General features: G+C 42.4%; 1 protein-coding gene and 1 long non-coding RNA gene across 3 annotated transcripts in view; one reads left to right on the top strand and one right to left on the bottom strand.

The window, feature by feature from the left end:
* Window positions 1-3,823: 3,823 nt before the first annotated feature.
* On the bottom strand, window positions 3,824-12,779 carry LOC107049256. Of its 2 annotated transcripts, XR_006933738.1 has the most exons (4): window positions 11,604-12,779; window positions 8,158-8,262; window positions 8,026-8,029; window positions 3,824-6,761 (listed from the first exon to the last, which is right to left on the bottom strand). It is a non-coding gene; the product is annotated as an uncharacterized LOC107049256 (long non-coding RNA). The 2 variants fall into 2 exon arrangements; XR_005849308.2 differs by having other exon boundaries at window positions 8,158-12,779.
* Window positions 12,458-27,818, top strand: part of SMS (spermine synthase) — a 44,600-nt gene continuing 29,239 nt past the window's right edge. The window contains exons 1-2 of the mRNA NM_001030803.2: window positions 12,458-12,548; window positions 27,270-27,390. Coding sequence (NP_001025974.2) covers window positions 12,500-12,548; window positions 27,270-27,390 — 170 coding nt within the window. The 5' untranslated portion in view covers window positions 12,458-12,499. The remainder of the gene's footprint in view (window positions 12,549-27,269; window positions 27,391-27,818) is intronic.

Here is a 27,818-nt window from a genome sequence, read left to right as displayed (position 1 = left end):
TATATATGCCTTCATACAATACCTTGCTTAATGCCTTACCTCCCTTGAGGGCATTAGGGAAGTTAGGGTAAAGCATGGATTCATGGTGAAAAGTAGTTTGCTTTAGAGGGAAAGAGGCTGTTGCAGTGAATAAGCATTGACACGCACCACATAAAGATTTGGCCAGAGTGGCCACTAAATCTGGATTCCTATTCAAAATGATTTACTTTTCCAATGCAGCACAGCAGAAAACCAAGTTCTTTGAACCTGCACACCAGAAAGAAACTGTGAATGTTTGGGATTTACTGATCACTGAAAGGAGAAAGGCTGGCAAACCTGGAGGAGGTTACCAATAAGGGCACTGACCATATTGTTACCATTAGCTTCCAGGAGAGCTGGAATAGCAGCAGCCTATTTTACTGTTCTTAAACCAGTTTCTCCAGGTTGATCACACTTCACAGTAAAGCCATCAAAACCAACAGCACCTTAGTTTTGATGTACAGTAACTATGGCAAATGCTGTGGAAATCTTCACATCCATCCAGACCGGGTTTGGCTTCCAGGAGAGCCAGTGAGGTGATGGTCCATGCAGTAGAATATTCCTACCATGAACAAATCAGGCAAAGTTTTACAATATCTGAATTAAACTTTCAACTCAGACACTGTAAAACAGGAGCAGTAATATTCTGCCAATGCCTCTTATTGCCTTTATTTGAACTGTAAATTCTCTAGGAGGAAGTGCTCTCTTCCAATGTGAGGTTGTAAATCAGTTTGGAGAGCATGGCCTCCTGGCACTGAAATGAGGATGGTTCGAGAGAGGTGTGCACTGGAAAGATTGGCTTCCAGAAAAGAGACATCAGCCTTTAAACATGATCTCTGTCACACAGCCCAAAGCCAAACAGCAGTAAGCATTTCAAAAACTGATTCCGCCAAGAAGGCAGCCAGAGCACGGGCAAGCAAGAAAAAAGGGGTTGCAAACAGCAGAGGAATCAGAAATCACTGGAATGAAAAAGGACTAGCAGCAGGAGAGGATGCAAACGGCTGGCATCAAACTGCATGAATTATGGCCTGGGAAAAGAAGAAGAAAAGCAGAAAGATCTGAGAACAAACAGAAAAGCTTGGCAAATGACTGCAGAGTTTGAATGATAACTCCAAGAAAGCTCCACTGATTTCTAAATAGCAGTTTAAGATGTTAAGATGAATGAAAGATATTAGAGTGAATTAGGTATCAGAGCTATAGACAGAAGGATGGCAAATGATAAGACAGGCTGGCAGAGGGGAAATAACCGTCAAAGCATTAAATAAGGAGATCTCCAGTCAGCGAAGATATTAAATGGTGATCACACAGAAGAAAGAAGTGAGAATGGACCTGAGAACACAACATGTTCAGGGCAGAAATGGCAAAGATTACTGGGGCCTGATAAGGGTTAAGGAAAGGTCAGATAGAATTCCATTGCTTTTCCTCCATGCAGAGGCACCTCGTCTTGTCTTTTTACCTCCCTGTCTTACTAGCTTCGGTTTGCACCACAGTTGTGTGACTTGTTTCTAGCAGATGCTATTTCAAGCAGCTTGAAATGCGACCTTAGGTTTTATGGCAACCTTCTCCCTACCCACCACCTCTTCTCAAGCCATTTCCAGTTCATTCCTGGCATGACTGAAGTGCTGCACGATAGCATCTTTGCAAACCCCACGGGAGCAGCACGGGGCCAAAACAGAATCCGTGCATCTTGTTGCTTCTCAGTTTACATTTTTTAAAGTCAGTTTAATCCCACATACTTAGTCCTGTAAGCAAGCAATTTTAGAAAATTAAATAGGAATTTCCCTGTGTGTTTATGGCATGCTCATGATGATAGATCTGTGTTTGCAGTTAAATATTTCCCTGCAGTGTTTACTGATTAAACATTCAAGGCACACAGGGAACGTGACTGCGGGCTTGACTGCAAGCCAGCTGAAGAGAGAAAATGTCATTGACTCAGTTGGTTTTTAGGACAGATAAAACAGCCCAGACACTGGTTGGCAAATAAATGTGCACATCTCTCTATTACCGTTGAAGAGGGAGCTTTCTTTTAGGTACAGGAGCATTTACAAGCCATTTTACTCCTAAAAAACTTGTAAATAGAGCATGGAGCAGTTTCACTCTACAGAAGGATATACTGTAAATGGTGTTGGGGTCACCATTGAAACAAACTGCATGTAAACCAAGCAGTGAAATATGCCATATTTGAAGTGTTTTGTATATTGCAGAAAGAGTCTTCAAACAATGCAAGCAATGATATTCATTTCCAGAAACCAGTCCTGTAAAGTCAGGCTCCACTGAGTATTACAAAGGTAGAAAGGAGGTTCACTACCAGAAGTGTGCCTAAAGCTAATGCTACTTACGTGGTATAATCTGACTAGAAATATTGCGTACAAGAAGAAAATGAGGGTCCCTTTGTCATCAAAAAGTACCACTTTGGTTTGATGAAAACACATACAAACTTTTCTAAAATGTAATGTTAGTGTGGCATTATCCGTGAATGAGAAAGAGGGATAAAACTCGTTCAGTAGTAAAGCCACTTTGTTGCCAAGAGGTCAGTAGTTCAAACAGTCCTATATGCTTAGTAACAGAGTTGTCAAGAAATGTAAGATGCGAATTTAGTCCCATAAGTTAACCCTGCAAACCTGTAATTATGTGGTCTCATAACTGGCAGGAGGAACCCTGGAGTAGGAGGGTTCGCCAGACTGCATTTTTGGAGGTGCAGAACACTTAAACTCAGTCTTAAAGAGTAAGGTGCCTGCCAGTATTTCCACCTGCCACCTTGGTTCCTGCTGCAACCCTACTGCATCTCTTCCCAATGTGCTTCCATGGGCTTGTTTCAACACCACTGCCATATGCTGCTGTAGAGAATGCTTCTGCAGATCATACAGGCACAAGGTGTTCTGACCCAATCGTTCCCAGTTGCTTTATGACAAGATAAGCTCTTCCCTCTCAGGACCAGGTCTTTTAATGCAACTGAATCGTCCAATGCTGCAGGGAGGCACTGCAGTGAGCTGCTGCTGCCCTCCAGCAGGGCTGGGCCGGGGGAGGTCTGGAGGCACTCAGCTGCCTACAACACATGGACAATTGGGAACATCAGCCAGGAAAGCCCCTGGCTCCTCCTGTCAGCAGCTCGCAGTGGCATGGCATAATGATGTCAGAGAGTGCTGAAATCCGCGGAAAAGATTTCTGAAAGAATGGAGTCAGGCAACTGCATAATTTTGTTACAATAAGCCTGCGTATTATATTGGCCAGAGTTAAGTTTTATGGCTTTGCTTGACATAGTCAAGCATGGCTATTACAAAGAGAATGCATCCTGTCTTTTCCTGAGCTACTTTTATTGCAAAACCTGTTATTCATCATACGTTTGGTCAAAAAACTGAAATAATGCTTTTTCAGATTTGCTCTCAAACACTTCCTGAGCAAACAGTAAAAGTTAAAGGCTGGCAGTTCAGGACTGTTTATTGTTTCGTGGGGCTGTGTTAGTCTGAGTATGTGATGAAGAGAAACACAAAAGCATACGCTTTAAAAAAGGAACTGAGAAGGAGATACAATTCAGAAGTATCATTTCAGCCTTCTCGGATGTCTTTTTGAATCAATGTCTTCTGGCACTGTGTGGACTTGGCGAGACACCAACCTGAGCACAGTGAGACTCGGTATCGCAGGCCGTCACAGACGTAGTCCCTGAAAACTGGGACAAACAGAAAACAAAGTAAGGAAAAAGCGAGCATGCAGAACAGAGCAGCTTGCTGCTTGAATTCATCTGAGTGCAAACTCAGTGCCGCTGTATCACTGCTTCGATCAGAAGACAAAAGCAACCGCAGTTTCTAATCCCCCACAGGTATGAACCAAGAACATTCTTTTTGTCTTACAGCTGAAACCCGGCACAGTAACAATCCCAACAGAACACGGAAAGCACAGGAGCCACACCAAACTCATTTCTTTCTCATCCCCGCCATATGCTTTAGGTCATAAAAGCAACCCACTGTCAAATTAAGACGTTTCCACACCAGAAATTCTAAGGAGATCATCTGGTCATGGAGAAAAAAATCAATGAGATATGTTGTATGTGAACTTTGCATACGATAATTATTCCAATCCGGTTAATTTTCTGATTTTCTTGCTTTCCAGGTTAACATCACTGGCACGGTATTCGTTATATAAGCGTTGCAGTAAAACCTCAAAGCAAACTTGTTAATCCTTAACAACACATACCATTCTGTATTCATCAGAAGTTCTGTCAGTTCAAAATTAACCGTCAGAGTAACGAAGAAGAGCTAAAATATAAAAGGATTTTTTTTAAGCTAGCGACTGGCAGGAGAATATAATAAGGAAAGTCCGAGGAATTGTTCGGACAGTGTAAGGCAAGCAATGAAGCATAAAGGAAAATTCAGGCGGGCTATCAAATACGATCATCCCAAGTGAAGTTTAGTTAGCTGTTGAATTTGTAGTTTTAAAAATTCACAGCTGAACCCATTTGTGTCCTCATGGCTTCACAAAGTGGTAGAGGAAGAAAGTAGTTTCTACCACAGTTCAGACAGGCTCTAATTTACCCAAGGTAGAATAATCTGCAGCAGTTTAAAAATTAAGCATTGATCTCCTGACTCAGCCTACTGCTCTCATCAGAAGACACGATCATTCTTTTAAAGTGTCGACTGAGATGTTTTATTGAATGTCTGAGCTAGCAACAGTGGGGTCCAAACTCCACAATCACGTATGTGGTATTTGACAGCTTTCAGGTTGCAAGGCCATGTAAGTTTTCTGCTGTTGAAGGCAACAGGCTGCTTTAGGCTGAATGTCTTTATGTTAATCCCAAACCATAATGCAAACCCTTGCTTTATGGGGTTCTGATGAAGTTTTGATATCAGACTAAAAAATACCTTCTACATTAATTTTCTACCTTATCAATAGGTTTAGTACCTGGTAACGTACATTTTGGAAGATTAAGTACATTTATGTTTCTCCAAATCTGGTCTATTCATTGTAACTGTAATTGTGAAACTATTTAGGTGAGATATAGATCATTCGCTTTCGATCATATTGCTGACGCTATCTTTTGATTTAATTACATTGCATTTAAAAACCCATTTATAATTAGATGCTACCTGGCAACATCTTAGAGGACCTGCCTGTGAGTAACCACAAAGTCCTTCCAACTTCTTTCTGTGATGGCTTTAATAAGCTCAGATATGGTCTAGCAGCCAACAGACAGATCACAGCCTGCTGAGTAGATCAGTATTATCTTGCCATATTATTTTTCCCTTGGAAAAGTCATCTCTTTTTCCTAAGCATAAGCTGTTTCTTATAAAATGAATGAGGAGTTTGTGCAAAACTTTCTGCTAAGGAGAAAACTTTCGAAGAGCAATCACTGCTGTGGCCCCTCATGCGGCAATGCTGATTTCATGTTAAGAAGCATCTCTGAATGGAAGGAAATCAATTGAATCTGTGCAGAGCACAGACAGGATGTGGAATGCCAGATAGGCATTCGCTTAAACTGTTTGGAGTCAATGGAGAGAAGCAAAGCACAATTTGATCTGTTTTAGGCATCTTCAGTAGGGTGAGATGAATCACACCTTAAAAATGGCACTGCTGACTGCTGAGGCCATTGAGACAACCAGCTCCAATATAGGCATCTGCACCATAGACATCCGAAAATCTCTGCAAAGCTAATTGACCGGGCTCACAGGAGATCCTAATATGGAACAGCCTTCCTGCACCACCACTTCAGCCTTTCAGACTGGCAGCTTTATTTAGTCTGAAAATCCTTTTGAGGAAGAGACCATCTTTTTACTTGGAATTAGCATTGCACTTGCAACCAGAAATGTGACAGGCAAGGCGGTAAAGCTTCTGCTAACAACAGAAACTTCACCAAGTGAACATACACTAACATCCCTCACAGAGCTACAACAGTGTGTGTGTCAGTGCAGCCAATAGGATTTATCAGCGTGTACTTGAACACTTCTGCCTAGAATGTCGAATGGCCAAGTAACAGAACTAAATCCAGTCCTGTCTGTAGGGCACGCAGGCAAAGACTACAATTCTGTCTCCTTTGAAGTCAGCAGTAAATCTGTCTTTGGCTCTGATGGCAGCAGCCTTTAAAATAAGGAGTCCAGAGCATAACGTGCATAAGATAAAAAAGAAATCACATTATTATTTACCAGCACTTCTCAGACTGTACGTTGAGGCATCATCACTCAGAAAGGAAAAGAGAACAACTTTATAAGAAACAGTATTTCACAATACATATATAAAGTAAACTAAATATGACTGGTCTCTGTTGCAGGTGAAACATCTTTTCCACTGTCTGTTTTTTTACAGTATTTTTTTTTTCATGCATTTTACCACCTCTTTATGCTAACCGTGGATGAACTAATAATTCCTATTTTAATCAATCTGTCATCCATTCTTCTCCGTGCAGGACTTCCTTCCTTATAAACATTTTGATCAGAAAGGGTAGTATTTCCTTCATGTTATGCAAAGCTTGGGTTACAAATTACCAACCTATGCATGTTTGTCCCTTATTTATATAGCTTTTAAAGGAATAAAAGCTGTCAAAAAACTTGCTCTCCCTGACTTTTTTGGCTTATTTTTTAAGATTTCATTGATCTGATTTCACTTTTACCTCATTTCAGCTGCAACTGTTAACCGAGATCAAAATGATGGAGACTGCCGTCTACTGGATACTGAGTCAATGATGAAAGATAGCAAATTTGCCTACTCAGAGGGGTTCGTTGGCTGTCCAAGGGCTGGCCTGTCACTGAAATCACCTGCATAACATGGGAAATGATAAAATCATAGATGGTAGACAAGATGTGACTTGGCTGGGTTGGGAAAACAGCATTAGTCGTTTTGTAATTATTAGGAAATACAAACTGGAACAGAAGAAGAACAGAACAGAAAGAACTGTTGAAAAATTAATTTATCATAGATAAAAACGTGGAGAGGGCTATCCTGAAGCTGTAGCCATAGCACCCTGAGCCATCCGTAGCACTGGTTATCTGACCTCCCCTGGGCTTCCCAGGGCTATGCTTTACATACAAGGAATATATATATATATATTTTCTGTTATGTTCTTTTTGCCTGTGGACCACAGGCCCTGTCCTGTCACTGCGTATGCAAGTCACCAGCTGGGAGAGGTTAAGATATTTTAACTAGCTGATGCGGCTATCAAATGTTATGATTTAGGTCATAAAGGAAGATTAGCACTGGCAAACCCTCCTGCCATCTGAAGAGCTATATCTGGATGATGTGACAGGCAGGAGAAAGAAAGTGGACAAGCCAAGAAAGCCCTTTTTTTTTTGCTGTCCCAGATAATGATCATCTGATGTGGGATTGGGATCACTTGAGCAGACCATGGGATCAGATGATGACTGCGGACTCAGAGGGAGTGGGGGATATCATCTGAAGGAAGTTATAAAAAGGTTTCTCTCAGGGGGTATTTTCAAACGACAGAAGGCACTGCTTACAGGATATAGCAGTTCCGAGAGATGACCAAGATATTAAGGAAAAGCTTAACTCCATTTTGCCCTGCCATGTGATGGGTTCAGGGACAAAATTGTGCTGGGATTCACAAACATACGTTCATCTAATCTTTTTCTGCATTTGGTTTGGGGAGGGAGGAGATACTAGTTGGGATTTTGGGGAATTCTTTTCCGTGGTCAAATACCTGTAGAGAAACATGGAAAGGAACTGTATCAGGCCTTTACATTTTGGGAGTTAGGGGAAAAAAAAAAAACAACCCAAAAACACAAAACCAGGATATGCGGGTGAGAGGCAGGACCCTGGACTAAGGTAGGACACACCAGCAAGGATATTGGTGAAGAGGTGAAGGTAAGGAATGGTCTCTCGGTGATTTTCATGGGTGTTATCAAAAGAATCTGTGAGTATGTCAGGCTTGAAACTCGACTGGTGAATGTGCTACCACAAGCAGTGTGTTCCTGAAGGAGGAGGTGTACAGGATGATCAGGATTTCTGGGCCATTGGACCTCAGGTCTCACTTTCACAGAAGTTCTTCTCCAGAAGATTGCTTACCTGTCTGGATCAAAGGAAATCCCATCATAAGGGTTCAAATACAGCACTCTGGCCTATATCCAGGAGAGGGCTTTCAAAAAGCAGAGTATAATAGCTGCTATAATTTATGGTAGCGTTTACTCAAGCAATTACCTCTTATCTGAGTTTCCTAAAACTTCCTGAAATTGTTCTCTTGTTCTGTGAGGTGCCTTACATCCTGTGATATAATTTGACTCTCCAGGGTCCTTGTTTGCAGACCTTAAAAAAAATTAAATCTTCACTCATCCCTGTAATCAGTTTGAATGTGCTTCCTTGCTTAACTCAACACGCTTGTTCTTCAAGTTAGATTTTTTCTTTATGGTTTCCAATAAGATGTAGACTCTGCAGTAGCTAAAATTTAATTGGAGACAGTTTCCTGCCTCTTTTTTGCCTTTAAAGATTAGAGCAATGCCCTAGCAAGTCTACATATTTGATTGTGAGCATCCAAGAAAACGGAGATAAATTTTGTTTTAGTAAACAGTAACGTGCTCAGACACAGAAGCAGAAGTAGGAATTAAAGAAGTAAATTCATTAGACTACTAAGTTCTAGTTTTCTTAGCCATCGACATGTCTTTATAAGATAAACAGTTTTGTTAAGAGGTGAACTTCATCACTCGTCAAAATTATGGTACCACATCCTTACCTCAAGTTGTTTTCTAAGTCAGAAACTTGTAAGACCCTTTTTTCCCTATTATGCCTTTCTGGAAGCAAGTATCTGTCTGGTTTCTATCTTCCCTCTCCTGCAAATTTACTACAACCTCTATCAATTACAAGCAAATACTAAAGAATCAGAGTTTGGGTAGTAGGGTTTTTTTTGTTGGTTTGCTTCTCTGTGTGTTTTTGTCGTTGTTAACATTCTGGTGTAAAAAATGACCCGATATGACACATAAACACTGAAGGTGATGAAGCAACTTCCAGGAGTTTGATTCAAACTCTAAGCCTCTTTTGTTTCTAGCACCTGCTTTTCCCATTTTGTTACTATCTTCTGACAGTCACTTCAGCATAGGCTGTTACCACATTGTGCTGTTTGTACAAATGTACATTGTGCTTGTACTGTACAAATGCCCCTGTTTAGCATAAATCAACAATATTTTGAATATAAAGAATCAGACGTGAAAGATTCTGTGTGCATGTACATGTTAAACAAGCATGTTTGACTTCAAGGCTTCATTTAGCATTACAAGATGACCACTTTATTGACAGGTGACAAAGCTGTGAGATATACAGGTAGTCCTAAAAGAGTGCTAACAAATCTTCTGTGAACTATCTAAAATAACACAAGGATAAAGGTCTTCCTATAAGATATTTCTTTGCTGTCTGTGAGGAATATGTTGTTTTCAACTTTAGTTCCTGAGGTGAATTTCAGGCTGTGGCACCTGTAGGTGAAATATTTACAGATCAGTTAATATAGATGGATGCAGTCAGAGAAGATGAACTGCGGTTAAAATACTGTGATTAAAAATACTGTTATGTTTGGTATTTCAGCTGGCTATGGATGCGTATGGAAAAAAAAGGTGATGCAGGCTAAAATGTACTTCTACTGCAGGTTGTTGCATACAATTACAGGCCTTTATCCTGACTTTTTCATAGAATCATAGAATGGCCTGGGTTGAGAAGGACCACAATGATCATCGAGTTTCAACCCCCCTGCTATGTGCAGGGTCGCCAACCACCAGACCAGGCTGCCCAGAGCCACATCCAGCCTGGCCTTGAATGCCTCCAGGGATGGGGCATCCACAGCCTCCTTGGGCAGCCTGTTCCAGTGTGTCACCACCCTCTGGGTGAGATTGTCCCCTCCAGCCTGTATGTCTTACCTAATCTGTCAAATCTCCTCGTGGAGAGTAGGACCTCTGTCACTGCATTTCAGAACAAGGCACTCTATAACTGGCAAATACTGGTGCAAAAACGTGAATCTTTTTTTACCTGTTGCATCCACTTTAGCAATCTCTACTGGCTTCAAAATATGCATGTAATCCTATACTGAATAATCTCTTTTCATATAGCCTGTGCTAATCTTAACACTATGATGTCATCCAAAATCCACAGTATTGGTGAAACATGTTTTAATATTCCAGCTCTTTTGATCATCCCTCGTAAATCAATCCCTCAATCTCTTTAATTATTTTAATTGCTCTTCTTTAAATTCCCCTTGAGTGTAATTTTCTAATAGGAAGATTTCCCAAAATATCCCAGGCATGACTTAGTTAAGTAGTAGGCAAAGAGTAGTCATGCCAAAGGAACGGAAGAGAAAAATCTGTTAGTTTCTTCCTCAGTGATTCACTTCACTTGGAGGGGCATCTGTGGGCTTTCTGATATGTCTGCTCTGTAAGACCACATATAATTTACTGTCTGCTTTCACTCCTACAGGTCAATACTGCAGATTTCTTCCTTTTGCTGAATGTTTTCCTGTGGCTATACCAAGATTTCCAAGGTGAACCTTTTCTTTTCCATCCATATTCCTTTTTTGAATTTGTTCACACTATTTTTGCCAGCTTTCCCATCTCCACCTAACTTAATGAGCAACTGTGAAAACCATTTATATCTAATTATTGTCATTTACATTGAAGTCTAAGAAAGATTTGATATTGTTCTCTGAAATAATTAATTTAGCCTTTCCAGCTCTTCAGATGAAGTCCAGTGCTGATCCATAAAATTCCCAACCACATAAAAAAGAATAGGGTAAGATTATTCTGTTTCTTTTTTCCTGTAGCAAGTTTAATTAAAAAGACAATGCTCCACCCACCTTCCAGTACTAGTCTAGAATGGTAGGTCTTAAATAGCAAAATTAATGCCAGCAAAAGATCTGCTCTATTTTTCCCCCTGTAAACCTGGTAAGTTGTTCATGTGTATATCAGGGCATAATTGAGCTAGGCTCCTGGCACGTATGAGCAAATACTTGAAGGTATACTTAGGTGACAACATCACCATTACTTTCTTCTGACTATTCCACAATGGAAAGATAATGTAATTGCTTCAGCTAAACAAAGGGCATTGGTTATTTCCTTGTCGCACTGAAGTCTAAGACAGTGAGCTTCTGTATATAATAAGTGAAACGACTGCTATTGCTGAAAACAAAGGTGAAACATCAGAGATCATAAAATATGGGAATTTTCCTGGCTGTCCTGTGACAGCTTCATGCCTGAAAAAAATTAGTAGAGAGACCAGAAAAGGCAGCAAGGAAGCACCGAGCTCAAAAGAAAGAGCACAGTTCTTGGTGAAACAGCAACTTGCACACCCAATTCCTTGCATTTGGGGAATCAGGACTATGCAGTCCCCTGTAACATGCAGGGCTGGATCAAATATATTTAAGAGGAATCTGCAGAGCCCCATACTTCGGCTAATTTCTGTTTTAATCCACGAGAGACTTTCTCAGGGATTGGCAGAGTCAAATCAACACCAGCTGACAAAAATGAAATTACTGCAGACCTGCAGACATCTATGCCTCGTTTGATACACATCTCCAGGGAACGTTTTTGCTTTGCTCCGGATCTGTGGAATTGCAGTGTTTAAAACATGGGCAACGAAAGCTTGCAAAGAAGAAAAATGTTATTGCAACTTACAGAAATAGTGATTGTGATACATTAGCTTATGTAATAGCGATTACTTGTAAACTTTTTTTTATTTCTTGTAAAACTTTTTGTTCCTTAAGCTGCAGAATGCCATGAAATCACCGATACCGTCGTATTGTTCCCATTAGATCTCGTTTCTGCAGATTCCTGCAAGAGAGGAGCCAAGAGCTGTAACGTTCGTAGTGCCTGACAACATTAATCATCGATCCTATTGCGAACTGCTTCTGGGTGGGATGTTTCTGGGTTTGTAACTACATATGGCTCCTATCATTTGCGGCTTCCGCAAGCAATTCTAGTTATCCTTCATTAAAAAGACTTTAAATAAAAGGTTTTAAAGATTCTCCAGCGCTAGCGAAGCCATGGGAAGGCAGCAACCTCTCTGCTCGGTAAGGGCAGGGGTGAGGAGCAGCTCCGTGGCCCCAACGCTGGGGCTGCCCTTGCTGTTGGTAGCTGCTCCATGGCCCCGGCGCTAGGAGACCGTCCAGGAATTTCGTTGCAGGGGACCGAATCTTAAAGGAAACGGGGGTTGTTTTTGTTTTTTTTTTCCCCTAGCCGCACGGTGCGGGCGGGAGCCGCCTGAGGGAGCGCCCTCCGCCGCCATCTCCCGCCTTTTTCTTCCCCCTCCCCGGCTCGCAACCGCGGCTGCCATCTCGCCACCCCCACGCCACCCTCCCCCTTGACCAACCCCCGCCCCATCCCTAAACCGAGGGGTCGCCAACCGCCGCTCCGCCATCGCGGCCCCGCCCCGCCGCCATCGCGGCCCCGCCCGGCCCGGCGCGCTCCCACCCCCGCGGCGCCGCCGCAGCCCCGCGCACATATAGGCTGCCCGCCGCACTCTCCGCTCCGCCGCCGCCTCCTCCAGGCATGGCACAGGGCTCTACCTCACTATGGCAGCAGCGCGGCACAGCACCCTGGACTTCATGCTCGGCGCCACAGGTAACGGCGCGCCGGGGCCTTTCCCCGCGCCTCAGCCTTCCCTCCACCTCCGGGGGTCGGGTCCCCTCCTCGGCGCTCGGCCCCGTGCGGCCTTATCTCGTAGCGGGCCCTGCGCTGCGCTCAGCGCGGCCTCCTCCTGCCCCAGCGGGCCGCGGGCCTGCGGTGGGGCCGCGTGCGGTGCAGGTGCCCCCGGGCCGCCTGCTCGCTCCGCATAGGGCCCGCCGGCGGGAGGCGGAGGTGGCAAGGCGAAGCGGGCCCCGCTGGAGCCTTTGGAAGGCGTAGGGAAAGGAATTGGTAATAAAATGCGGCTCGAGGTGAGCTCTTGGGTTTTCCGAAGCTCTCCTCCGGAGCTATCTGTAGAGGGCATGTTCGAGCCGACAAATGGAGGGAGCCACCACGTTTCTCTAACACCAAAATGGGTGAAACGTGGGGGAGAGCTGAGATGGGTGCCGGAGCCCTGAGTGTCCACCCGGGCCTGCCGCACCGCGCGCGGCCCTTCCTCTTAATTCCCGCAGGGTGGCGGGAGCGAAGGCAGTTATCCGCATCTACATAAGTGATGTATCGGTATTTTGAGGGAGGAGGGAGGCTTCCTCGTCCGAAGGGCTTTGTTGCATGCGGTGCCCTTGGTGGCTTTGCGGCATTTGTGCTTCAGTGAGATGCTGAGAGCCAAGAGCAGGGAAGGGGGGTATCCTCATGGTGGTGTTATCAGAGCAGTTTGATTTAGAATGCTCTGATGTATTTCATGGCAAAAGTCTTCTAGACTGTTTCACAGTGAGGTTTTATGGTGCAGCTTCACTGCTCATGGTGACCCGACACCCAAAAAGATACAGTACATAGGCCTGCCGTTGTCCTTGTATCTTGCCCTTGCTTGATCTTGACAAAACCAAGAAGCGAAGTAGCTCTAAAACCCGCTTTTGTGAACCCTCCTGCTCCCCTTTCCTCTTGCCCTTGACTCAGTGACCTCTTTGCCTTTTTGGTTTCCTGAACTTCAATGCATAGCATCAGTGCTGGTATCTGCATAACAGTCAGGAGCGGTGGGGGGGAGGAGCAGGACTAGGTGTATGGGGAATAAACTAGAGGTAAATTTCCCTGCTCTGTGATATGAAAGCTGCAATATTAATTAAGACCACTATCACGGTGTCTACTTAAACTTATCTGAAAGCAGACAGTGCTTTCTCCTCCATTTCCGTATATCTTTGAAGATGATGTTTGCATCTTTCTCTAGTTAAGATGGATGTACCTGAGTGGGAGTGGAGGATGGATCAACTGCAGAAGAAATGCTGTATGGCCCAAGGGAGGGAAGAATCTTTTTTCCCTCCTGTGCTTGTTTAAGCACGGTAGACACCTTTAGTGAGAGGTGAGGAACTTCACCCATAACAGCTCTGAAGTTAACTCTACTATGCTCATGTGATGTTTTCCTCTCATCTATTGCTTGTGGCCCAGAGCATAACAAATTGTCTATAAAGACTGATGATGGTAAAGTTGGTCGTGTTGGAGTTAAACTTTAACGCTGAATCATATCACCAACTAATTACTTTTTTTCTGTGTAAGTTATGTGGACAGTAAAACTTGGAAGCGTTCTGTTATTACTTAGAAAACCCACACATCCATTTTTTTTTTCTTGCACCTCTGAGGCTTATATGGCATCATTGCAGTAGTTCAGCTGAAATGTAGAATCTGACTTTGGTAAATGTATGCTCTTTACACCTCAAAATGTTACCTGTCCTCAGTTTGACAGATTAGCTTTAGTGGCTCTTACAGCTTTTAACTTCGTAGCCTGTAGAAACAAAGACTTCGGGCTATGAGAGTAAGTATTCTTCAGCAGTAAGTTTGTATCATACTATAATGAATCTCGCAGTAAGTGTCCATGATCATGGTGTCTGTTTCTTCAGTGCGTGTCGGAGTTGTGCATGGTGATTGAAGAGCATATTCAAATGGATTCAGTGCTTGTGTTTAATACAATATTTAGTCAGTAGTCCCCCATTCCTGAAGGGAAGAAGAATGCCTTCTCTGGTAATGTCCAGTATCAAGACTGAACACGACTGTAAAGGAGAGTCCTTCTGTGGTATGAATGCTTTTCTGGAATCTTTCCTTGTATGTGCAGTTGTGTGTAATTTATTTTAATCCTCAGTCTTTTGAGGGCCCTGAGGGAATAAAGGAGGGAGTCTATGGTTGGATGTTGGTGAGAGGATCTGCGGTACGCTGCTCTGTGTAGGATTTCAGGTAGGATTTTATCATATCTCTCTAGGCTGAGAGAGCTGGGGCTGTTCAGCCTGGAGAAGAGAAAGCGCTTGGGAGACCTGAGGGCGGCCTTTCAGTATCTAAAGAGGGGCTCTAAGAAGGACGGGGACAGACTCTTTAGCAGGGTCTGTGGTGAGAGGACTAAAAGGTGGGAGATATAGGCTGGATATAAGAAAGAGGTTTTTTAGAATTAGGATGGTGAGGCACTGGCACTGGTTGCTTAGAGAAGTGGTGGATGCCCCTTTCCTGGAGGCACTCAGGGTGAGGCTGAATGGGGCTCTAAGCACCCTGATCTAGCTGTAGTGTCCCTTTGTTAGTAGCTTCTCATGCTGCTGCATGGTATAGGTTCTGATGGTGATCTCTACTGGCTTTTGTTTGTCGTATGCTAAAACCCTTTACAAAATCTTCTCCAGGCAGTTCAGTTCTCTCCAGATATTGGGCAGTAGCTCATACAGTATTTGTTCTTCACAATAAAAGCATATGTTCAGTAAGTATCTTGAGTGAATAGTGTAGTAGGCACTTTTTAAGTGTAAGATTGATAGCTGTTGGGGATATTGAGTGATAGCAGTAATGAAAACTTGGTTGTAGGGAAGTTTAAAAGGGAGAACGTGGTATTTGTTTTGTCTGTTTCAGGTGGGAGTGGGGGAAGTGCAGGAGAAGAAAGCACTGCTTTGGGAATGGGGCTGCTTGGGTCAAATGAACTGAAGTGTGCCAGATTCCTGAAAAGTTAAAAGAAAACGACAAATGTCTATTAAGGTAGTACAAAGCTAGTGGAAGAGTCAGAAGAAAAGAGCCTCTTTACTTCCGTCTTAATAAAAACATTTCTGATTATGAATCTTCATGAGATTTTAATAGGCTGTTTGATAGAAGCAGGTCTGAATCTTTGGGTAATGCAACCTGCCTTTGTGATGGTCTCCTCAAGAGGTGTTTAAAGTAGCAACTGTAGAGCAGACGTATCTTGCCTGGCTGTGACTCCTTGAGCTGATAAGTGGGCAACTTTAGCAGGCAGGCAGTGTGGTGTTCCTTATCCTAAAATATAAGGAGTGTTTTAATGAAACCCTTATTTGTGAAGGAGTGGTTCGTTTTCCTTCTGCAGTTGGGGCGGTGGAGGCTTTAGTCATGCTTCTGTCTTTGGGCTGTTGACATTCTTATCTTATTGGTTAGTTCATCAGAAGCAAGGAATTCAGCATTTGAGACTCCATTCAGACTTGTTCTTTGTTATCCCTTCAGAAAGTTGCTTTGAAAAGGTAAAAGCTCGTTGCAAAAAGAAAATAACTTGAAATGTGTTACTGCTTGGGGTTGTTGGGGGAAATTACACAGTTTGCAGCTGCACAGATGTGCTGGCGAAATTCACTGCAGGACATAGGTGTGTGCTGGTGTGAGGGAAAGCAGAGGTTATTTGAGCTCATGCATTTAATGAAAGAAGTTCTTACAAAACTGTGGCGTGAATTCACTCTGGGAATTCCAGGGCTGTAGTGCAGGTAAGGCAGCACTTGAGTTTCTAAGGAAAAGGGTAAGTGAATGTCCTGTTTTTCTTCACATGCACACACAAGTGCTTTCATGGAGATGGAAAGAGGAGAGTGTGACCTCTTGCAGGTTGAGCTTCCTTCTTAAGGCCCTCTTGCAGTGGCTTTGTTCCTGTCCAGAGGGTCTGCAGCTCAATTCTGAAATTGCAGGTGGGGGAGGAAGTGAGAAATCTAAGTCTGTCAGCAGTAGGAATGCACATAAAAATTAATAGCTGCAGCACTTTGTGCCTAAAATGTTATTGGATGTGGCCAATATACTGAAAAGTTTTTTGCTAATCTTTTTTTTTTCCCCACATACCTTTGCTGGTGCTGTGTGTATTGGATTTAACTTATGAAATTCCTCTGTATTCTTCCATCAGTGTTCTGCTGTGGAATTGTACCGAGTGCAGATATACACAACTCCTCTCTTTGTGTTTTATGTTTTAGTTTTGAAGGATTTTTTTTAACCAGGATGTGGTAGGGGCATTAACTGCTTTACAGGTTAAGTGAAACACATGAACTTGTAAGGGATGCTTCAGCCAGGACAATGTAAGAAGTTGCTGTTAACTCTACTGGCTGTGCTACAACTTACAGACGTGTGATGTGCTTCTTAACCATTAAGAAATGCTCTCAGGTGATGCTTCAGTATATGCTTAGGGGTATGAAGATTTAAACTGTCCTCGCCCCCTTTATTTATTTTAGAGCTGCTTGATATACTGTAGTCTATTTCCAGCTGGGATATAGAATCATAGAATCGCCAAGGACTGACCTGAATTAAAAAGAAGTGTCTTGGGGGGAAGCAACCCCCTTTCCTCCCCCAAACAGGAGTAGCAAGCTTCTCTGCCTGTGCTGAACTGCGTGGCGTCTGCAATGGGAAGATACCTTGGAATAGTTGCTGTTTGATTGTTTGCCTGCTGAACCAAATAATTCCAGTGTTGATTCATGGCTGATCCCACAAGAAGTGTTGAAATAGAAGAAGAAAGCAGAGAGAGATGGTAGCTTGGAAACTCTTGCAGTCTTTTTCCACAGATGCTTCAGAGCCCTGTGTATGAAGGAGAAGGGGTTAAACTAAACTTAAACTAAACTAAATGTTTGCTTGCAGCTTCTAAGATTGTACGTGAAAAGCTCACCAGCAAAATCTTTTGTGAGTGCTTGGCTATATATAGTTACTTTAATATTATTTGCAATGTATATTTTTCTTGCTTGATATACTAGCTATACTAGTAGCTATACTAACTACTGTTTCATTAATGAGGCAGGTACCTGCTTCTATGACCTGGGACTGGCTGCAGTTAGCTAGAAGGAAGTGTGTTTGAGTACACTGTGGGGTAAGCAGCATCTCTTGGCCCTGTAGCTCATCTTGACCAGTTCTGGCAAGAATAGGGTTGTCTGAAGTGCCAAAACATCTGACTGCTGTGATAACACGCAGGTGATATGCTTATCTCTTTACTGTGTTGGTTTATGTTATGTTATCAGAACTTGCTGACTCCTTGCTGATGGTTTGTATGTGAATGAAGATCATATAGATCAAGATTAAACAAGACCCAAGTAAATGCCTTCTGGGGCTTGCAACTGCATTATCGACCTTGGCTAAAGGTGTGTTTGCAGCCAGCTTACAGCTGCGGGTCAGGAATGAGCCCATGTGTGTTGTGCTGCTCCAAGCAGTGCCCCGCAGGCCTGCAGCTTCTTGTTCTTACAGGCTGGGACCGGGGATGGGCCTGCCCTGCCTTGCAGTGTGAGGCTGCCCCGTCAGGAGGCCTTTACATAGGAATGGAGGCTTCCTATTTTTAGCGGCATGGATTGCTGTAAACTCATTCCCTGCTTTTGTTGGTTTCCAGTGCTGAAGAGTAAAATGCTCTATGAGAGGAACTCTGAAAATAGTTATCTGAATCTCCCATGCGATGTAAAGAACTTAATGGCTGCTTGCTGGGGCACGAAGCATCTCTCCCATGTGAAGGTGAAGGATACAGCATAGAGAGATGTTCTCCCTGAGGGCTTGGTTTGAGGCCATGGAACAAATTCACACAGGAAATGAGGGCTGCTTTTGACATGAGTATTTCTATTTGAGGTAAGCTTCTGTGCCTTTTAAATAGCAAATGCATTATGCATAGCAGCCATGCTGTGAAGTTTTTTTCCCCTTGTAATTCTAATTCTTGGAACTAGAAAAATACATGGCACAAGTAGTTCTTGTCACCTTGCTTCATGCATTTCTGGAAGATGGTCAGGTTCCAGGTGATTGATAATAAGCAGGAGAGCTGGTATTGCTTGAGCATGTAGAAGTTCTCTTATGAATACACTTTTTGCTCCTTTTTTTAGATGGAAGGGCTACAGATGTTTCAACAAGTGATAATATTGTTTAAAATGCAAACAGACTTTGTATACCAGTTGATGGGCTTAAGTTTACATGATACTGGAAGAGACAAATGTAGCTAGCAGAGCTGAGTTATTGAAACCACCCAGGTGGATATTAAGGTTTGAGCTTTGCGTCAGATGAAGGAAGTCTTAGAGCATGTAAGTACTTTGGCATATCACCTCTGTGCTCAGACTTAAGGTATGGAAAAATGTTGGTTTGCAAATGCCCCAGCACCAGTGATCTATTGGGATCCAGAGTTTGTAGGAAGCTTAATGGGAAAACAGCCTTCTCATGCAGAATTCAATTTGAGCAAGCAGGAAGTCTTGGACAAGTCTAGGTGCTGATACTAAATCATCTGTTTCATGTCTCATGCACAGTTGTTTCTTCTATTGAACGACAGTGAATTTCTATGAAGTGGAAGACAACGTAACCTTTCAGAATGAAGTAATAAGAGGGAAGATAAAACTTTATTTCATAAACTTTTTTCTAGTTTAATAATTAAAAGAGCCATGTGACTTAATGCCAGATACTGTTTTTAAGGCCTGTAAATGTTTCTTCCATAACTACCACAGAGCAGCAGGGCTTCTGATGAAGTACTGCATAGCATTCCAGAGGATCTGTGATTAAGAAGTTGGCAACCATCGCTTAGCTGTAATTAGATTCCAGGTTTAGCAAAACAACTTTAGAAGTCCATAATTTGAGAAAATATAGGAAGAAATTATCAATATCAAAGTGAATTGGAGAGAGTTTGTTGCGTTCTTTAAATCTGCATGTTATCACTGTGTGCCTGTGAAAGATGCAGTGACCCAGCTCTTCTTTCCTGCTTTTGCCTGCTTCCATAGGGGCAGTGCTGAAGTAGCTTTTGGCTCAGGATTGCCTGGGCTATCAGAATTTGGTGTCTTAAGATGAATTTTCTTTCTAGTGAAATGTTCATAGAAGACTCGCATTGCTTAGCTGAAAAACAGTAGTCCAGTAGCTAGTTGAAAGCATTCCCTTCTAAATGTACCCAGCAGTGAGGCCTACCAGCAGCTTTGCTGTTATATAACAAGGGAAAAGCCATCTGTGTATTTGCTGGTGCATTCTCTTTAAGCTTAATTGGTGCATTGTGGTCAGGGATCCTCAGTGTTGAGGTTTTTAGATGTTGGTGAATCTGCAAGCAGGAATCCCCTGCTGGTGTAGTAAAGAAGCCAGGAAAAGTTTGTTTGCAATGCCTGACTTGCTGAGTAACTTCTTTCTGTCATAAGAGATGATAATCAGACGCTTATGCAGAGATGATCAAGGGAGGTTCTGGAAAGTGGTTATTCTTTGTCTTCATTCTTCCCCTTCAGGTAGTTTCAGATTCAGACATGCTACAAGTATTTGAACCTTGACTTTGGCTCTGCTGTAGTCAGCCATTGTTATAGCAAAATGTTACTTTTACCTCCTTGGTTTTTTTTTATTTATGATGATCATAATAAATAGCTCTCCTATAGACCAGTGTCTGCTGTGCTCGAGTGCTTTTCTTTTTGCATGGGTGTGCATTTTCTGGGTTGCTTTTGTGGAGGATGATTACCTTCTGGAGAGGAGGCTGTGTGTGCGTGGTGTTACTTTCAGCTCCAGGAGATTTATACACGTAAGCAAGTGGGTAAGAATGGGTGGCAAGGCTCAAGTTGAACAAGGCTGAACTGCTTCATGTAAGTGATGTGTTAAGCCTTCTGTCAGTGGTTTAGTAAAACAGCCTCTACTCAAGTGTGTGGCTGTATTTGTAACAATCCCTGAGATAGCTGCATCCTCAGCTGGTCAGTAGGCGTTATACTTCCGTACCTCCGATAGCATCTAAAAAGCAAACTGCCTTCAGTGAGGCTCTGATGTTCTGAATGTCATGGTTATGTCACTTGGGGAAGTACTCCTGTGTGCTGACTGGGTAAGAATTAATATGCAGCCCCTGGTTAGGAAAAAATAAATAAAAAAAGCACTCATATCTACAGCTAATTTTAAATCACTCATCAAGTGTGAGCCAGCTCTAAATTAGTAGGAGGTGTTTTACATTGCTTGTTTCAATATGCATCTCGCAGCAACTGACTCTTTGTGCTTGAAGAGATTTGCCTGTACAGCTAGTAACCTCGTACCCAGGTGTTAGCTTATTTATACAAGAAAATGAATTCAGTTAGCATACTGGTTTAGTGATTAGCTTTTGCATTAAAGTGTTCTTTCATTGCTGTGATCAGATTATTACAGAAGAACTGATAGTATGATATGTAGAACTCTTCCCTCATCTCCCTCTCATGTCACTGTGGCACTGGCAAGAGCTTCTAGTGGAGATTGACCACGTTCTCCTTTTAAACTTCCCTACAACCATGTTTTCATTACTGGTATCTAGTGAAGTTTGACCTTTGACTGTCTCAAATTAGATTTGTTTGTAGCCAGGTAGGTCACTTGCAAGTTGTTTTGTACAAGCAGTTGCTTCATAGGCAGCTGCTGACAGAAGAATGTAAGGATGCATTAAATCTGACTCGGTTACAAGCTAAAAGGTTGCATAGATTTACTTTAACATTAAGATGCTATAACATGGATGTGAGAGTTCTCTGGAATTGCTGCTACTCTTTAGTGTACTTGAATTAAATGATTCCAAATGCTAGAGCTTTGAATTCATTTATTTGAGATTCTTACATTCATTTTTTCAGGTAACTACCTGGAGGGGGCTGCATACAGAGCTGTGGGTTTGGTCTTTGGTGGAAAAGTCAGACCTCAAGTGAAATACCGTCTTGCCCCAAGGGTTTGTGGTTACATCACTGGTTAAGTACTAATTCACCCTTCCTGCTCGTTCCTTTTTACATTAGCATTACCTCTTAAAATATGTCTCTGGAGCATGAGATGACACTGCTAGTGTAATGGAGCAGGCAAGAATATAGGAATGAGGAAAAATGGGAGTGCTCTGTTTGGCAATGCAGTCTTAGGTTGGCATTAGTCAACAGAAGGAGAACATCTAGAGTTGAGCCCCTGATCAATTGGATGCTTTAGGGAACAGGTGTTAAGTGACTGGGTTGTATGTGGTGAGGGAAGACATAGCTTGCTTTTAACTTCACCAGAAATCTAGTGGATAGGAGGGTTGGGTATTGCAGGAGGAATATGTTCAGCTAAGTAAAGAGGGAGAAAAATGCGATCCAAGGAAAAAATCAACAAATAGCATTAAAAGCTTCTGGTGTCTTGCTGAGAGGTTTAGAATCTCATGGGAATGTTTTGCATGTATTTCTCTTGGCAACCTGAACTGATGGAATGGTATCTTACGGGGAAGGATAAGGAGTGAATTCTGCTAGGAGCCTTCAGTCCTTTGAGAGCTCTTTGTTTCTGGTTGACCTCATGAATAATTCCCACAGGGATGCTTGGATGCACCTGATTTTTATCAACTATGGTCCTTATGTAGAGGTACTGGCAAGTTCATGTGTTGCTTTGTAGCACAGCATAGCTTGACTTGGCCTGTAGTCACTGTTTATAGCATGAAGCACTCAGGGTTGTGTTGTGGGGCGCAGGATCCATGAAAACTCATTAGGAAAAAGCCACCTTCTATCCTTAACCTACTTTAATGCAGAATAACAAAATCAAGTAAGTGCATAGAGAAAGCTGAAACTGATCTTTTGTAGAAGTGTGAGTAGCAGATGACTATTTACAACTAATTGCCATGCATGATTTGTTGACTTCTGTGTACGAGTCCTCATGATGTGGTTGATTCCAACAGGTGCAGTTTAATTGAAGAGAGTGATTGTAGCCTAGCTTTCTGCTTCCTGGTGTGCTCTGCTCCCACAGAGCTGGCAAGTGTGAAACAAAGGATTTTTCCTGTGAAGGTATTCCTTACAGGGGACTTCCAAACACAGCACTGGGAGACGCGCTTGTTGGTAAAGCACATTGCTTTTCATTTCTATCTGTTAAACTGTTTATGTCCTCCTTTTTGAGGTTAAAAAGGAATAATTTAGGCACCTGTTACTTTGAGATCTAGCTAAGGCTGTGTTCTCTGGATAGTGTTTTATTAGTGTGAAACATTTAAAGAAAAGATGCCATGCCATAGGATGGTGACTAAGTGAGAACTAGCTGTCTGCAAGTAACATACTGCTCTATATTCTCATGCTGAGGGTGAAGGAGCCCTAGTAGTGTGAGGCTGAGAAGTAAGGGAATGGCTGTCACTGACAAGTTTTATATCTGTGTTTTAGTCTAAAGGAAATCCATGACCTCTTGAAATATAGGCACAGGAGCCTAAGGCTCCTCGTGAGTTTTGGATTTTAAAACCTGAGGATTTTGTTTGCTGTAGTTACTCTTTAATTCTACAGGCTTCGAGTGAAGGAACATGACTGAGATACAATGTTGGCATTGGAAAAATGCCTCAGATTCCTATATGTGAATGAGAAGAACTTCTAAACCTGGTGCCTGGGCTTCCAGTGAGTGGCAGTGGCCTTGCTCCACTGTGGTGCACTTGGCCAGTCTGCTGCTGTCCTTCTCAGCTGATGCTGGGACCTGACCAGGCTAAAAGCTGCAGGCTTCTCTGGGAATTTTCAGGTAGAGTGCCCATGTGAACTTCAGACTTGCGCAGCACAGTAATGTCATATGAAATGAGTTTGCATGGCTCTGAACAGTAACAAGGTGCCAGCCATTGAGGCTGCTGTCCTAGGTAGAAAATGCAGGGTATGTTAATAGTATGCTAACTCTCAATGCATTCTTAATTAAGCACTTCATTTCATTTGATTTCTCTTCACTTCTCTACTAAGAGTTTAGCTACCGAGGGAAGAATACAAAAGCATATGAGAGTGCTTTAATGTGTTGTATTGTTTCACTGATATTATGTTCCTGTTCCCTACAGGAAAGGGTTCAAAATCAGGGTTATGAGGTGAATATTCTTAAACAAGATCTAATCTGTTCCCGTAACTTGCTGAGACTAAGTCCTCTGGTATGAGGAGGTCTTAAAACAGTATATTTTTTTAACTAGTCTGGTCCTATAGCAGATCACAGAGATCAGTGTTGGAGTATCTGGTTGAAACTGGCTGGTGTTATGCATGAGGACAGCCTGGATGCTCACAGTACCTGGGGCCTTTGAGCTGCCCTCACATTTGCAGTTGACTGTTAATTCTTGTCTGCTAAAAACTCCAGAGGAATGGCTGTGACTGTTTCAAAATCTCTTGAAGTGCACTGGGTTGCCAAAACTGCATGGCTTGAACTAATTGGTCACTAACTCCTTGAGATGCATAGTTCTCAAAACATCTATGCAGTGTTCTTGTTTCTGTTCTGTAGAGTTGAAATGCTGGGTCTTCTCATTCCTTCTGGCAAATATAAAATATTTTAAACAGTATTTCATACTTGGTAACCTGAATTTGCCTCCTTTTGTTCCTGAGTAGTACACACACTTGCAAAAAAGGCAACCTACTTGGAATCAGCATCGAGATGTTAATTTAGTCTCTTCCTAGTGATTTATCACCATTGTCCTTTTTTCATTTAACACTTGTAGAGCGTATCTGAGTTTGGAGTGAGGTGGTGGCAAGTGGATTTGGGGGAGAGATCTTGAGATTCCTGAGGCTTTGTGATGCCTTCAAGCAACCACTGATGCCTTAAAAGGAGCCTCCCAACTTTGGTGGATTAATTAATTAGCCCTCCGAGGCAAACCTTGTGTGGTATAATCAAAAGGAGACCTGATGAAAGAGCATGTTATTTTAACTTCATGAATTTAATTGCATAATAAGAAGTTGTACCTGGCTGCTTAGCAAAGAAATCTGCTGTAGAATGATGAGCGGCTTGTGAGGGATTGGTATCTTCATGGAGCAGAAAAATGTGATGACTTATCCTGTGGTCTCTGCCAAAGCATGTCCAATAGGAATCCTTGAGTTTGCTGAAAGATGAATGGGGAATGAACACCAGTTCTTCTAGAGGATCAGTGTCATGCAGGAGCTGCAGAAGTGCAGTGAGTGGTCTGGGAGTCAGGTACATATGAGTTCCATATGGGGTTTCACACTAATTTGCTGGCCTGGAAGGGTATGGCATGCATTATTAAAGTTACTGTCTATCATACCAGAACAGCATTAAAGAACATGGATTTTGCAGATGATAAAGGAGTAGGGAAAGCAAAACAAATGACAAACAAGAAGAGGGTAAGGGGTGGAGAAACCCCTCTCTCCTTCCCAGTGCAAAGCTGTAAAAACTAGGATGAATTTAGCAACTGTAATTATGTTTGCTTCTTTCATGGTTATGTCCTAAAATATGTTGGCTTGACTGTCTCATCTATTATTGCAGGAGCCACAGTTATTTAACGGAAACTTTGCTTGTTGTGCCCTCACTGTGGTGTTCCTGGCTGATGCTGAAGATCAAGTACAAAAATGTAATGGTACAAATCATGTGCATTTCCCGGCAGGGTAGGGAAGAAAAGGCTTCATAGAGATAGCAGACCTTGCAGATGCTCCCTTAGTGAGGGTGCAAATCATCAGTGGGTCTGCTTACTGACTGACAGAGGGTTGAAGTTGTGCCAGCAGTTAAATTATTCATTGCTTTCTAATGGTACTTGTTTTCTGTTAATTAGAATTATCAGTTAATGGGGAGTTAATGAGTGAGACATTAAAGACGGAAGGTAAATATCTCAGAATATAAATTAGAGGTCAGGCAATGTGAGCAGTAAGAAGCAGAGCCTTTTTGTTTCTCACGAGTATTCTTGGCAAGGTATTAGGGAATTGGCTTCCTCTAAACTTAATGCAGAGGGAAAACTAAAGGTGCTTTTAAGTCTGTTTCTGTCTGAAAAACAGAGTTAACAGTGTGGTCTTCATAGACAGCAGGTATATAGGTTACAGTAATCAGACTTCCCATTTGTCTGGTTGTTTGCTTACAGTAGGTGAGATGACCTTTTGTGTGATTTATTTGGTACAGTTCTCATTTGCCTGAAACATGCATGCATCAGGAACATGCTGGAAGCTATTGCTGGTTGTCTTTGGAGGTGATGCTTGTTTCCAAGGTACAGGGGCTGCTCCAAAAGTAATGACTCGTTGTATGGTGTTGGCCCATGATGTCAGAAGTGAATGTTGGTGGCATGGCAGTAAGCATTGAACCTTCCCACCAATATCCCATTAGATTTTGTGGCTGTGTGACAGGTGGCAGCAGAGGGGCAGTCAGTCTGACACAATGGTGTCTCACACAGAAGTGTGCTTGAGGCAAAGGTGTGTCTTTGGATTTCTCTGCACAGAAAAGTGGCACCCACTGACATTCACTGATGCTTGCTGAATGTTTATGGAGACCAACCAGTGAATGTGAGCACACTGAGGTGGTGGGTGGTGTGCTTTGGCAGTAGGGGCAGTAGGTCACTTCTGTGGCTGCAGGTTGTTATGAGCATAGCATGAGCAGGCTCTTGTTCATCACTGGCAAAAATACATAGCTAAAGGTGGTGAATAGGCTGAAAAACAGTGTTTTGTAGCTGAGAATTCAACCTGTTGAACAGTGCTGTTGTGCTCTTTGTATCGTAGTTTTCATGGAAATAAATAGGAGGCGCTACTTTTGGAGCAGCCTACATATATGTAGTTATAAGCAGTCTGCCGTAGGTGTTAGAAAAGATGTTTCTCCCTGGGTTCTCAATCTGCTTGTGAGATGGATAGACATCTGTCAGAGTAGCCTGACAATTCCTCAGTGAGAATGGCTCACAATACCAATTCCTTCCATCACTTATTAAGTGGAAGGCTGGTGTGAGTTGTGGAAATGGTGGAATGATGTTTTTTGTGATTTTCTTCATTCTGTAACTTTCTTAAGTCACTGATGTAAGCTAAATACACTTCCAAGGAAATGATCTCAGAAATACTTTAATTTAGCAAGCATTGAATATCAAGTAAATTCTAGGATTTGTCTTACTCAACTTACTGTTCCCAAACTAAGATGCATTCAGAAACTTTATCAATCACTCTCCAGGAAAGAAACTGTGTGTATTAACACATGTCAAGGTGGAAGCAAATGCATCTTTGCTTCCATTTTAATTTGTATTGGCATTTATTTAACACGACCCTGTGCTGAGAGAGTCAGCTGTGTGGTGCATTGAAAATTTCTTTCCCCTTCACTTCTGTTGGTTAAAAGTAGTGGAAAGTGACCACTATTTAGATAGGGCAGCTTGCTCTATCTAGTTTTCAGTGCCTTAAGCCAGGGTAAGTTAACTACCAGGCTTCTCAGTGCTGCTGTTTCTTTGTGGGATTGTGGGTTGTGGTGGTTGTTGTGGTTGTTGTTGGGCTTTTTAAGTAATAAAACTAATTACATGAATAAGACTTGGATTGTCTTTGTATATAGGAGTTGTCCAGTAATAATAGACACAGGAAAACTCCTCATTCTGGCAATTATAGATTAAGGCTTTTTGCACAGGGATAAAGACTGATATAAAAACTTTGTTGGAATCTCCGTGAACTAGAAAATATCTGTATGGATTGGGAAATGCATGATAGCTTGTTTTGTGCTGTTTTTCTTCCTGTGAGATCAACTATAAACTTGAAAGCAGTTGCTCAGACAGAACTCAAAGGAATAGTAGTGTATCACACTGCCAGTGAAAACTGTTCAGTGTTCATATAAAGAAAGGAAACAAACCAACAAAAAAATTATCTAACTGGAAAATCCTCAGTGATTATTTCTGTCTGTTCTATCTTGCAGCTGATTGTAATGCCGTTCTTAAAGCTCTACAGCCCGTTTTTCAGGAGCAGGGAATGACAGAAACAGTTCATAACTGGGAAGATCATGGTTATTTAGCAACCTACATCAAAAAAAATGGCAGGTGAGTGGATTTTCCCTTTTATTTCCCATCTGTCTACACTTACAAATATTTTTCTTCCTCTATTAGATGTTACAGGGTGCAGGTAGAGGAGGCTTCTTTCACCAGTTTTGCATGTGAAATTACTCTAAAATGATGCAGAATACTGTTGAGAACATTGTGCCAACTTCTAATATGGTTATCAGAGCAGTTCAACTGGTCCAATGTCTGCTTGTGCAGGGTACCCTGCACCATATCCAGGTGGTTTCTGCTGATCTCTGAGTAGGAGACTCCACAGACTCTCATGGCAGCCTGTGCCAGTGCTCTGGCACCTGTACAACACGGAAGTGCTTGTTGGTGTTCAGAGGGAACCTCCTGTGTTCCAGTTTGTGCCCACTGTCTCTTCTCTTGGCACTGAGCACCACTGGGAAGGGCAGGGCTTCATCTTCATT

Source organism: Gallus gallus, chromosome 1 (genome assembly GCF_016699485.2).
Source record: "Gallus gallus isolate bGalGal1 chromosome 1, bGalGal1.mat.broiler.GRCg7b, whole genome shotgun sequence".
Taxonomy (NCBI): domain Eukaryota; kingdom Metazoa; phylum Chordata; class Aves; order Galliformes; family Phasianidae; genus Gallus; species Gallus gallus.
The sequence above is the reverse complement of the archived record's forward strand: the minus strand, read 5'-3'. Positions and strand labels throughout refer to the sequence as shown.